The sequence below is a fragment of the Pleurodeles waltl genome, chromosome 8, assembly GCF_031143425.1.
Source record: "Pleurodeles waltl isolate 20211129_DDA chromosome 8, aPleWal1.hap1.20221129, whole genome shotgun sequence".
Taxonomy (NCBI): domain Eukaryota; kingdom Metazoa; phylum Chordata; class Amphibia; order Caudata; family Salamandridae; genus Pleurodeles; species Pleurodeles waltl.
In genome coordinates this window covers 1,480,287,536-1,480,300,381 of record NC_090447.1, presented here as the reverse complement: position 1 = coordinate 1,480,300,381, position 12,846 = coordinate 1,480,287,536, and the positions used below count along the sequence as shown (strand labels likewise).

Here is a 12,846-nt window from a genome sequence, read left to right as displayed (position 1 = left end):
TCCCACTTTCCAGAACCATGGCACCAAAGCATAAGTACTGGACCCCAAATCCTACCAAATCAGATCTCTACTGATTTGGCAAAGGGCTTCATTGATTAAGTCTCAGGCTGCCTTACCACCTCTTCCATCCGACATGTCCACACTAACATCTTGGGTGACTTAAAAAAAAAATAAGAGACACCGTCCTCAACCTCAATGACACTCAATGTGGTACAGTACGTCACATAAACAAAACACTCCAAAGGCTACATCACCAACCTTGTCTTTTCAACATCACCCACAGTCCAGTGCAAACAAAAGATATTCCTGGATTGCACCGACCACTTTGCCATCCCCATCTTTGTGCTCCATATTCTACCAAAAAAGATAACCAAAGTGAAGACTAATCCTTTACAGACTTCAGCATAGACAAACTAATCATTTAACTCATCTCTCACCCTAAATTCCACCTCCAATCCCAGCACCCATTCAAGAGCAACGTCAGCAGGTTATTTGAAAATGTATGTCAACATCCAGGCCCCATTTAAAACATGCAAATGCACGCCACAGCCTTCTGCAGGTATCAAACTGGTTCAAGATGATAATAAAAGGAGTTGAAGAATCAAATATACAATAGAAAATTTATCCTGGCCACTGTTGGTGCTTGAACATTGTAACTAAAAACAGGAACCTCTTTTTGAACAGGCAAGTAACTTTGTGTTCATGGACCATCAGGAGCATTAATGTAATAAATGCTAAACCTGATGTGATTAAGTGTTTAAAAGAATTCAATATCATATGCCTTCAAGAGACACTGTCACAAATTTCACTTCCCATGCCAAGGTACAATGAGTTCTTTAGTCAGCAAAGACTTTTCAATATGAAGGCCAACGCCTCAGAAAGAGTCACAACTAACCAAAGACCTGAAAAGAAAAAGGAAACAACGCGATCTTGCTGGTATTGATGCGCAATATAATGGCAAATCATCCTAATGTAATATGGTTACTGACAGGCTAACTCAAATCTATTATTCAGAGATGCTGATTCAATATGGCAGGAATACAGTGATTAATACTGGAAAATCCCTCCAAAAGAAATCAAATTCCAGGAAAAAAAGATGAGAAGGGTGAAGCCTTGGCTAGAACATTAACAACCCTGGGCTTACGCTTACAAAATTGACAATTCCCTGTACATCAGCTTGCCGCCAATACCCATATTTCCCTCCCAGAAGGTTGGCAAATCTGGCCTACACATAGTTTTCTACTGTGGAGTTCTATCAAATTACTGAGTTCAAGGTAATTTCAACCTTGAAAGTGATCACGCCTGGCCGAAAATCACTTTACTCTACTATGCAGGCACTTACAGTAGTCAACACTTTATTGGCAATCAAACCAAAATTGTGGCAAGCAAAAAGTTGAAATGGCAAACCTCCAATTTTAAAACCTTGAATAGCGTGTTGAAACCATGCACAGAGGAATAAACCATAGTAGGAAACAATTATTTTTGCACCCCACTGGCACGGGCAAAGTTTTTATCCAAATTGAAGGAGACATTTTACTTGAATGAGCCATCACGCCCATTGGGATGGCAATTTGTAATGCTTTAAACCCGCCACAAAGAAATTGAAAAATTGGCAATTTGAAACTAAACAAGGCCATGATATCCCTGAAGAGTGGCAACAATGATAACAGATTAAAGGAGAAAATAAAACAAATAAGAACTCTTTATAGGAAAAAAACATTAGGAAGAGAAACAATGGATTAAGCTACATGAAGCTGCAAAGTTAAAAGATTCAAAGAAATTCTGGGTCTTGGTCAATCAGTCAGCATCAAACAAAAGCCAAATTGTTTCTGTCAACATTAGTCCAGCTAACTGGTCAATATATAACAAAAATCTATATTTTGATAGTTCAATAATAAGTTCTGAAGGTGAAGCAGATTTTATACATCCAGGCCCAACATTGGCAAAGGGTTCAGGGCTGTCCATAACTCTAAGAGAGATGGAGAACACAATCAAGTCAATGGAGATCTAACAGCTTTCAAGCAGCCATTTTTAAACTAGCACATTCACAATAGGCAGATATAATATTATTGCTTTACAGAAACTGTCAGACTGTAAATTCAACTCCATACAGCTGAAGGGGATCTGTCCAGCTCATAAAAAGGGCCCTCTAACATGCCAGACAATTTCCATATATAACCTTGCTTGAAGTGGAAGGGAAGTGCTTTGCCAAATTACTTCATAAAGAACTGGAACAATGGGCAATAGAGAAACATATTATACCTATTTTGCAAATAGGCTTCCAGAAAGGCTGCAGGTTTGAAGATAATTTACAAACCATAGCGATATTTGTGGACCAGGCAATGAGTAATGAAATGGGATGTCTATCATATGTCATCTCTCTAGATCTTTCTAGATATTGCAACAGGTTTTGACAACATTGACATAAGCAAATCATGGGCTAAAATGATTAAACAGGACATAATTTATCTCTTATTAAGAGCTATAATGAGTATCTACATCAACACCTGGGTCAAAACCAAACTGTCATCAAAGACATCAAAAATCCACACCAATAAAGGACTGAAATAAGGCAGCATTTTAGCCCCTCTGCTATTTAACCTTTATCTGGTAAGAATCTATAAAACATTTGCATTAGCAAAAGCTTGTTCCCCAAATATGGCAGATCAAAAGATGGACATTTTACAAAATGCAGATAACACAATCGTATTAGATCAAACTGCAATTGGATTGCAAAAGGCACTGAATGAACTAGCTACATATAGCAACATCAATTCCACCCTATTAGATCATAAATGGCTTACCTATAAAACATAATGTATCAATTTGAAGTTAGATGGACAGTGTTTTGTGATATTAGGTATCACAATGGATGATGACTGACCATTTGAAAATGTTCTATGCATATGTTGTAGCATCATAAACTCCGTTAGAAATGGAGCATATAGTTGCCAGTGGTTTTTATGTATCCCAAGTAGGGACCCTCACTCTAATCAGGGTAAAGGAGTCACACACCTAAGATAACCCCTTCTCAACCCCTTGGTAGCTTGCACGAGCAGGCAGACTTATCTCAAAGGCACTGTGTAAAGTATTTGTACACTCACACACAGTAGCACAATGAAAACACCACAAAGGACTAAACACCTGTTTGGAAAAATAGCCAATATTTGTCTGACTGAAAAAGACCACAACAACAAAAATCTAACATACACAAGTAACAATAGCACTTTTTAGAGGTTTCAATGAGTCTTAATCCATAGGAATCAATGGTTGTATCGTTTTAGCACAAATTACTTGAGATGCGTCAAAAACAAAGACAATGCGGACTGCAGGCAAGGTCAGGTGCCGAAAAGTAAATCAATGCATCATTCATTACTGCGCAGGGCAAAGCGATGCATCAATTTCTTACTGAGCAGGGGAGGTGATGCGTCCATTCTTTCCTTGCAGGAGAGGTGGTGCGTTGGTTCCTTCCTCGCAGGAAAGGGGATGCATTGATTTCTGGACACACAGCATTGGTTCCTTACTGCGGTGCGGGGGTCAGTGAGAAATTGATGCCCCTGGGAGGATGGGTAGAAAATCCAGATGTGCTGTTTTGATGGAGCCGCAGGAAACAGGCACTGCGTTGATTCTCCAGCCGCGGGACAGGCGCTGCATTGCTTTTTCTGCCACGGCGCACCAGTGCGTGGATTTTCTCCTTCAGGTCACCAGCGTACACTTCCAATGGCCCAGGGACTGGAGTTGGCACCACATGGCAAGTCAGGACTCTGAGCAGAAGTACCCAGTACCCAGGCACTGGCAGGTGAGATCTTTGATGTCCCTGAGACTTCTTAACAGGAAAGAAGCACAGATTAAGCCCTTGGAGAACCTTGGAAAGTAGGGCGTAGAAAGCAAAGTCCAGTCCATTCACTCCCAGGACAGAAGCAGCAAGCAGCAGGCCAGCACAACAACGCAACAAGCAGCATGGCAGTCCCTCCTATGGCATCCAGCTCTTCTGCCTGGCAGAATGTCCTCAGTCCAGAAGTGTTCAAATTTGAGGGGTCATTAGTCCAGTACTTATAACCATTTCTGTCTTAGAAGTAGGAAGACTTCAAAGAGAAATCTTTGTAGTGCACAAGACCCTGCCATTTCTGCCCTGGTCCCAGACACACTCCTGGGGGTTGGAGACTGCTTTGTGTGAGGACAGGCACAGCCCTATTCAGGTGCAAGTCGCAGCTCCTTCCACCACTCTAGCTCAGGAAGACCCATCAGCCTGGTGATGGGCCATCAGGTTATGTAGGGTGCACCTCAACTCCCTTTGTGTAACTGTCTAGAGTGAATACCCAAACAGCCCAACTGTCATCCTGACCCTGACGTGTATTCCACAGACAGGAGGAGGCACAGAATGGTTAAGCACGAAAATACCCACTTTGTAAAAGTGGCATTTTCAAACTTACAATTTAAAATCCAAATTTACTAAAAGATGTATTTTCAAATTGTGAGTTCAGGGAACCCAAACTCCACATCTCCATCTGCTCCCAATGGGAAACTACACTTAAAATATATTTCAAGGCAATCCCCATGTTATCCTATGGGAGAGATAGGTATTGCAATAGTGAAAACTGAATTTAGTAGTATTTCACTATCAGTACACGTAAAACACACCAGAACATGCCATACCTTTTAAATACACTGCGCCCTCCTCATGGGGCTGCCTCGGGCCTACTTTAGGAGTGCCTTACGTGTAGTAGAAGGGAAGGTTGGGGCCTGGCAAGTGGGTGCACTTGCCAGGTAGAAATGACAGTGTACAATTGCGCATGTTGGCACTGAAATGGCAGACCAAAGACACGTTTGCAGGGCTACTCATGTGGGTGGAACAATCAGTGCTGCAGGCCCAATAGTAGAATTTGATTTGCAGGCCCTGGGCACACCTGGTGCACTATTCTAGGGACTTACTGGTAAATCAAATATGCCAATTATAGATAAACCAATCACCAATATCATTTAGACAGAGAGCACTTGCACTTTAGCACTGGTCAGCAGTGGTAAATTGCCCAGAGTCCTAAAGCCAGCAAAAACTTTTTTAGCACAAGATCAAAAACAGATGGTCAGAAGCCAAAAAGACAGGGGAAACCATGCCAAGAGCTGACAGGTCTAAAAAAACATAATATACGTTATACACCAATAGTTAACGGAGAGAAGAAAAGTGTTAACATAGTAATTAGGAAACCTAACAACCCAGACAATTACGCAGAGTACTAGAAATACGGCATTCAGAATTGCGCTTATCTTGCAATAATAGAGATAGCCACTGCTGATGATTTTTAATTTACACCCGATTTTATAAGTATGAGAGAAATGTATGTGACCCAAAAAATGCATTTCATTTAGAAAATTCACTCTCAATGCTCAGAGTTACTTGTATTGCATCCACTATGGTAGTTTTGTAAACTTGCAACTTACCTGTTCATGTGCAGTTACTAGAGGTACAAAGCTTTCCTCTGGAATAGGTTCAATGTCTGTGAACTGAGAAAAGGGAGGAGAGACATATTATTATAAAAACCATAACATATATGTCACATACCCTCATGTGGTGAAGATTCTTGTGAATGTAGTAGTTGGTCATGTTTGGCTAATAGCACATCACAGTACCGATCCTCAGCTGCTAGTAATACAGTAACCACTCTCAGCTAGTTTCAGTAGCTATCTAAAGGTCATGAAATCTAAAGTACCATCTTATATGCAAGATGTTGTCTCCTAAAGTAGGCTCTGTTCAAGTCTTACCTGCTGTACCTTATGGTGCACCTGTAGTAGATAGCCTTTGTATTTGGCAGATAAAAACAACTCCTGTATTTGGGGTTCCAATAGGTCCATATATGTTTAATAAAATTCTGCCAGCAAACTAGCAGATCACAAGTCTTCCCTAAGCTATGGCCAGAATAACTTCCATGATCTCTGCTAGTGAAACCAGGACACCAAAGTCTTGCCTCTGCTCTTGGGTAAGTGTAATCAATCAAGCTGAGAGGACATGATGTCTCCAACGTTCAGCATCAAGTGTATCAACACTGGACTACAACCATCAGTAGTCAACAAACATTGAATATGAGATATGGAAATAAGCTATTGTTTCTTCACCCTGTTCCAAGTTTCACATATTCCTTTAATCAACTAGATGCATTCTTACTAGTAAGGATTCAGGTGACTACTGAAGGAGTTTATGTTTGCAGTTGCTCACAGGGGTGTTGAAAGACAATGTGTTATGTATGGTTTGGACAGCTACCACACGGGATGTGCCCCGGCTAATGAGTGAGGGGCTGGTTATAGGCAGAAAAGAAGAGGCATTGATTTGGCTGTGTTTAGCGACACGCCATAAACCGATGTCCAGCCAGAACCATGCTCTAACAATCCCTGATGAAGTGTGAAAGGCTGGAAGCTGCACAGAGCCTGCCTGCCAGGGAAGGTCTGGGGAGCATAAAGCAGTGTATGGCCCACACAGTAAGCTCTTCATGGGATGAATCTCTACAGGGACACTACAAGAAGGAGATACTTCTCTACACTACAATAGCAAGTGTTAGACCTGGCATCCTGGGTGTGGTTTACCCTAACTTTTTGCCCTCTGACCTCCTGTTTTTCTGACCCGTTTCTGCTGACTTTTAGGATTCTATGCACTTTGCCACTGCTGACCAGTGCTACAGTGCAGGTGCTTTGTACTTGGACTTTATAAATAAATATGGTAAAATTGCCTTCTCCACAATTGGAATAGTTAATTTACTTGTAAATCCCTAGTAAAGCACACTAAATGTGCCCAGGGCCCATAAATTAAAAGCTACTAGTGGGCCTGCAGCACTGATTGTGCCACCCACTACAGTAGCCTTTCAAACAAGTCTCAGGCCTGCCGTTGCAGTGTCTGTGCGTGCAGTTTTAAACTGCCATTTTGACCTGGCAACTGTACAACTTACCAGGCCGAAACCTTCCTAAGGTAGGTCCTAGTTAGCTCCAAGGGCAGGGTGCAGTGTATTTAAAAAGTTGGACATGTACTTTTAAGTTTAACATGTCCAGATATTGCAAATCTCTTAAATTTGTTTTTCACTATTGCAAGGTTTATCTTTCCCATAGGTTAGCATTGGGATTACCTTAAAACATATTTTATGTGTAATTTCCAATTCATAAGGGGCAGACATATGGTGCCCCTGGACTCACAATTTAAATTCACAACTTATAGTGAAGTAGAATTTAAAATTTTAAGTCAGAAAATGCCTATTTTAGTGAGTTGGCAATTTCTTACTTTAACCATTCTGTGCCTCTGCCTGTCTCTAAATACATTTCTGAGGTAGATGACAGCTGGGCCTTGTGTATTTCTTCTAGACAGTCACACAATGGGAGCTTAGGTGTGACTTAATGGACCTTAAAGACCCATTAACTGGCTTGATGAGGGGGAGCTTACCACTGCCTCACTTACACCTGAATAGGGCTGTGCTTCTCCTCACACGAAGGGCTGGCTGCATAACCTCCAGTAGAGTGTCTGGAGCAAGGGAGGGCAGGATAGGGACCTTGTGGACTTTAAAGGAAGGCCTGGAACTTTCTCCCACTTTCCAGAACCATGGCACCAAAGTATAAATACTGGACCCCAACCCTACCAAATAAGATCTCTACTGATTTGGCAAAGGGCTTCATTGATGAAGTCTCAGGCTGCCTTACCACCTCGTCCATTTGACATGTCCACACCAACATCTTGGGTGACTTAAAAAAAATAAGAGACACCGTCCTCAACCTCAACGACACTCAATGTGGTACAGTACGTCACATAAACAAAAAACTTCAAATGCCACATCATCAACCTTGTCTTTTCAATATCACCCACAGTCCAGTACAAACAAAAGATATTCCTGGATTGCACTGACCACTTTGCCATCCCCATCTTTGTGCTCCATATTCTACCAAAAAAGATAACCAAAGTGAAGACCAATCCTTCACAGACTTCAGCATAGACAAACTAATCATTTAACTCATCTCTCACCCTAAATTCCACCTCCAATCCCAGCACCCATTCAAGAGCAACTTCAGCAGGTTTTTTGAAAATGTATGTCGACATCCAGGCCCTATTTAAAACATGCAAATACACGCCACAGCCTTCTGCAGGTATCAAACTGGTTCAAGATGATAACAAAAGGAGTTGAAAAATCAAATATACAATAGAAAATGTATCCTGGCCACTGTTGGTGCTTGAACATTGTAACTAAAAACAGGAACCCCTTTTTGAACAGGCAAGTAACTTTGTGTTCATGGACCATCAGGAGCATTAATGTAATACATGCTAAACCTGATGTGATGAAGTGTTTAAAAGAATTCAATATCATATGCCTTCAAGAGACACTGTCACCAATTTCACTTCCCATGCCAAGGTACAATGAGTTCTTTAGTCAGCAAAGACTTTTCAATATGAAGGCCAACGCCTCAGAAAGAGTCACAACTAACCAAAGACCTGAAAAGAAAAAGGAAACAACGCGATCTTGCTGGTATTGATGCGCAATATAATGGCAAATCATCCTAATGTAATATGGTTACTGACAGGCTAACTCAAATCTATTATTCAGAGATGCTGATTCAATATGGCAGGAATACAGTGATTCATATTGGAAAATCCCTCCAAAAGAAATCAAATTCCAGAAAAAAAGATGAGAAGGGTGAAGCCTTGGCTAGAACATTAACTACCCTGGGGTTACGCTTACTAAATTGACAATTCCCTATACATCAGCTTGCTGCACATACCCATATTTCCCTCCCAGAGGTTGGCAGCTCTGGCCTACACATGGTTTTCTACTGTGGAGTTCTATCAAATTACTGAGTTCAAGGCAATTTCAACCTTAAAAGTGATCGCGCCTGGCCAAAAATCACTTTACTCTACTATGGAGGCACTTACAGTAGTCAACACTTTATTGGCAATCAAACCAAAATTGTGCAAATCAAAAAGTTGAAATGGTAAACCTCCAATTTTGAAACCTTGAATAGCGTTTTGAAACCATGCACAGAGGAATAAACCATAGTAGGAAACAATTATTTTTGTGCCCCACTGGCGCGGGCAAAGTTTTTATCCAAATTGAAGGAGAAACTTAACTTGAATGAGCCATCATGCCCATTGGGATGGCAACTTGTAATGCTTCAAGCCCGCCACAAAGAAATTGGGAAATTAGCAATTTGAAACTAAACAAGGCCATGAGATCCCTGAAGAGTGGCAACAATGATAACACATTAAAAGAGAAAATAAAACAAATAAGAACTCTTTATAGAAAAAAACATTAGGAATAAAAAAGAAATTAAAGGAAGAGAAACAATGGATTAAGCTACATGAAGCTGCAAAGTTAAAAGATTCAAAGAAATTCTGCTTCTTGGTCAATCAGTCAGCATCAAACACAAGCCAAATTGTTTCTGTCAACATTAGTCCAGCTAACTGGTCAATATATAACAGAAATCAATATTTTGATAGCTCAATAATAAGTCCTGAAGGTGAAGCAGATTTTATACATCCAGGCCCAACATTGGCAAAGGGTTCAGGGCTGTCCATAACTCTATGAGAGATGGAGAACACAATCAAGTCAATGGAGATCTAACAGCTTTCAAGCAGCCATTTTTAATTTAGCACATTCACAATAGGCAGATATAATATTATTGCTTTACAGAAACTGTCAGACTGTAAATTCAGCTCCATACAGCTGAAGGGGATCTGTCCAGCTCATAAAAAGGGCCCTCTAACATGCCAGACAATTTCCATATATAACCTTGCTTGAAGTGGAAGGGAAGTGCTTTGCCAAATTACTTTATAAAGAACTGGAACAATTGGCAACAGAGAAACATCTTATACCTATTTTGCAGACAGGCATCCAGAAAGACTGCAGGTTGGAAGATAATTCACAAACCATAACGATATTCATGGACCAGGCAATGAGGAATGAAAAGGGATGTCTATCATATGTCATCTTTCTAGATCTTTCTAGATATTGCCACAGGTTTTGACAACATTGACATAAGCAAATCATGGGCTAAAATGATTAAACAGGACATAATTTCTCTCTTATTAAGAGCTATAATGAGTATCTACACCAACACCTGGGTTAAAACCAAACTGTCATCAAAGACATCAAAAATCCACACCAATAAAGGACTGAAATAAGGCAGCATTTTAGCCCATCTACTATTTAACCTTTATCTGGTAGGAATCTATAAAACCTTTGCCCTAGCAAAAGTTTGTCCCCCGAATATGGCAGGTCAAAAGATGAACATTTTACAAAATGCAGATAACACAATCGTATTAGATCAAATAGCAATTGGATTGCCAAGGGCACTGAATGAACAAGCTACATATAGCAACATCAATTCCATCAATATAAATATAAAAAAACTAAGATCACAATATTTGTCTGCAAAATAAACAAAATGGGAAGATAGCACTTTAACCTCTTCTGTGCCTTGGACGAGATGATCTCGTCCAAGGCTACAGTTCCCCTGTGCCTTGGACGAGATCATCTCGTCCATGGCACAGGGGAACTTGGGGGCGCGCTAGCGCGCCCCCCGTGCACCCCCCTCCCCCCCCCCAAGTCGGGGATGGAAGGGGAACACCTTCCCCTTCCACCCCCGACCTCCCCCCACCCCCCCCTGTGACGTCAGCGTGCGAGCGCGCGCTGATTTGTCACAGGGGCCTCCCTAGTCGCGCTGGAAGCTCTGCTTCCAGCGCGATTGAAAGAGAAATGCTTTTGCATTTCTCTTTCAATCACTGGGGAGGCCCGGAGGGGCATCAAAGGAAAGGAAAAGTATTTCCTTCCCTTTGAAGTCTCTCTGAGGGTTTCAAAAGCCGGATTGCTTGCAATTTATTTTAGGCTATTTCTGCCCCCCCGGGGGCAGATCGGCCTAATATTAGGCTGATCTGCCCCCGGGAGAGGGGGGCAGAAACCTCTAGGCGCCAGGGCAAATTTTTGTTTTGTTTGTTTGTTTGTTTTTTTCGAGATGGGGAGCGACCCATCAGGCAAGGGTCGCTCCCCTTGGGGGGCAAATTGTATTTAGGCCATTTCTGCCCCCCTGGGGGCAGATTGGCCGATTTTAGGTCAATCTGCCCCCAAGGGGGCAGAAACCACTAGGCAGCTGGGATTTGTTTTTTGGCGCCAATGTCACGCAGGGGGAGCGACCCCGTAGGCAAGGGTCGCTCCCGGGGGGGGTGGCAAATTTATTTTAGGCCATTTCTGCCCCCCAGGGGGGCAGATCGGCCTTTATTAGGCCGAACTGCCCCCAGGGGGGGGCACAACCCTCTAGGCGCCAGGGCAATTTTTTTTTGTGTTTTTTTTTTTTTTTTGTTTCTTTTTTTAGAGATGGGGAGCGACCCATCTGGCAAAGGTCGCTCCCCTGGGGGGCAAATTGTATTTAGACCATTTCTGCCCCCCTGGGGGCAGAAACCACTAGGCACCGGGGATTTGTTTTTTGGCGCCAATGTCACGCAGGGGGAGCGACCCCATGGGCAAGGGTCGCTCCCGGGGGGGGGGGGGGGGGGGGGGCTGGGGGGGGCAAATTTATTTTAGGCCATTTCTGCCCCCCCCGGGGGGAAGATCGGCCTATTATTAGGCCGAACTGCCCCCAGGGGGGGGCAGAACTCTCAGGGCACCAGGGCAAATTTTTTTGTTGTGTTTTTTTTTTTGTTTGTTTGTTTTTTTCGAGATGGGGAGCGACCCATCAGGCAAGGGTCGCTCCCCTGGGGGGCAAATTGTATTTAGGCCATTTCTGCCCCACTGGGGGCAGATTGGCCGATTTTAGGTCAATCTGCCCCCAAGGGGGCAGAAACCACTAGGCACCTGGGATTTGTTTTTTGGCGCCAATGTCACGCAGGGGGAGCGACCCCATAGGCAAGGGTCGCTCCCTGGGGGGGGGGAATTTATTTTAGGGCATTTCTGCCCCCCCCCCTCCCGGGGCCGGCTGAGCTAGAGGCTAAACTCCACAGGTAGGCACTTTGCAAAAAACACCTCTGTTTTCTGTGAAAAAATATGTTCTGTCCACGTTGTGTTTTGGGCCATTTCCTTTCGTGGGCGCTAGGCCTACCCACAGAAGTGAGGTACCATTTTTATTGAGAGACTTAGGGGAACGCTGGGTGGAAGGAAATTTGTGGCTCCTCTCAGATTCCAGAACTTTCTGCCACTGAAATGTGAGGAACATGTGTTTTTTTAGCCACATTTTGAGGTTTGCAAAGGATTCTGGGTAGCAGAACCTGGTCCGAGCCCCGCAAGTCACCCCTCCTTGGATTCCCCTAGGTCTCTAGTTTTCAGAAATGCACAGATTTGGTAGGTTTCCCTCGGTGCCGGCTGAGCTACAGGCCAAAATCCACAGGTAGGCACTGTTTTCTTTCAAAAAATGGGATGTGTCCACGTTGCGTTTTGGGGCGTTTCCTGTCGCGGGCGCTAGGCCTACCCACGCAAGTGAGGTATAATTTTTATCGGGAGACTTGGGGGAACGCTGGGTTGAAGGAAATTTGTGGCTCCTCTCAGATTCCAGAACTTTCTGCCACAGAAATGTGAGGAACAAGTGTTTTTTTAGCCACATTGAGGCTTGCAAAGGATTCTGGGTAACAGAACCTGGTCCGAGCCCCACAAGTCACCCCTCCTTGGATTCCCCTAGGTCTCTAGTTTTCAGAAATGCACAGGTTTCGTAGGTTTCCCTAGGTGCCGGCTGAGCTAGAGGCCAAAATCTACAGGTAGGCACTTCGCAGAAAACACCTCTGTTTTCTTCCAAAATTTTGGACGTGTCCACGTTGCGCTTTGGGGTGTTTCCTGTCGCCGGCGCTAGGCCTACCCACGCAAGTGAGGTATCATTTTTATCGGGAGACTTGGGGGAACG

General features: G+C 43.1%; 1 protein-coding gene across 3 annotated transcripts in view; it reads right to left on the bottom strand.

Moving 5' to 3' along the window:
- TEX55 (testis expressed 55) overlaps positions 1–12,846 on the bottom strand; it is a 404,270-nt gene that overhangs the window by 296,194 nt on the left and 95,230 nt on the right. For all 3 annotated transcript variants that reach the window (XM_069202663.1, XM_069202664.1, XM_069202665.1), the window contains exon 3: positions 5,440–5,502. In XM_069202663.1, the coding sequence (XP_069058764.1) occupies positions 5,440–5,502 (63 nt within the window). The remainder of the gene's footprint in view (positions 1–5,439; positions 5,503–12,846) is intronic.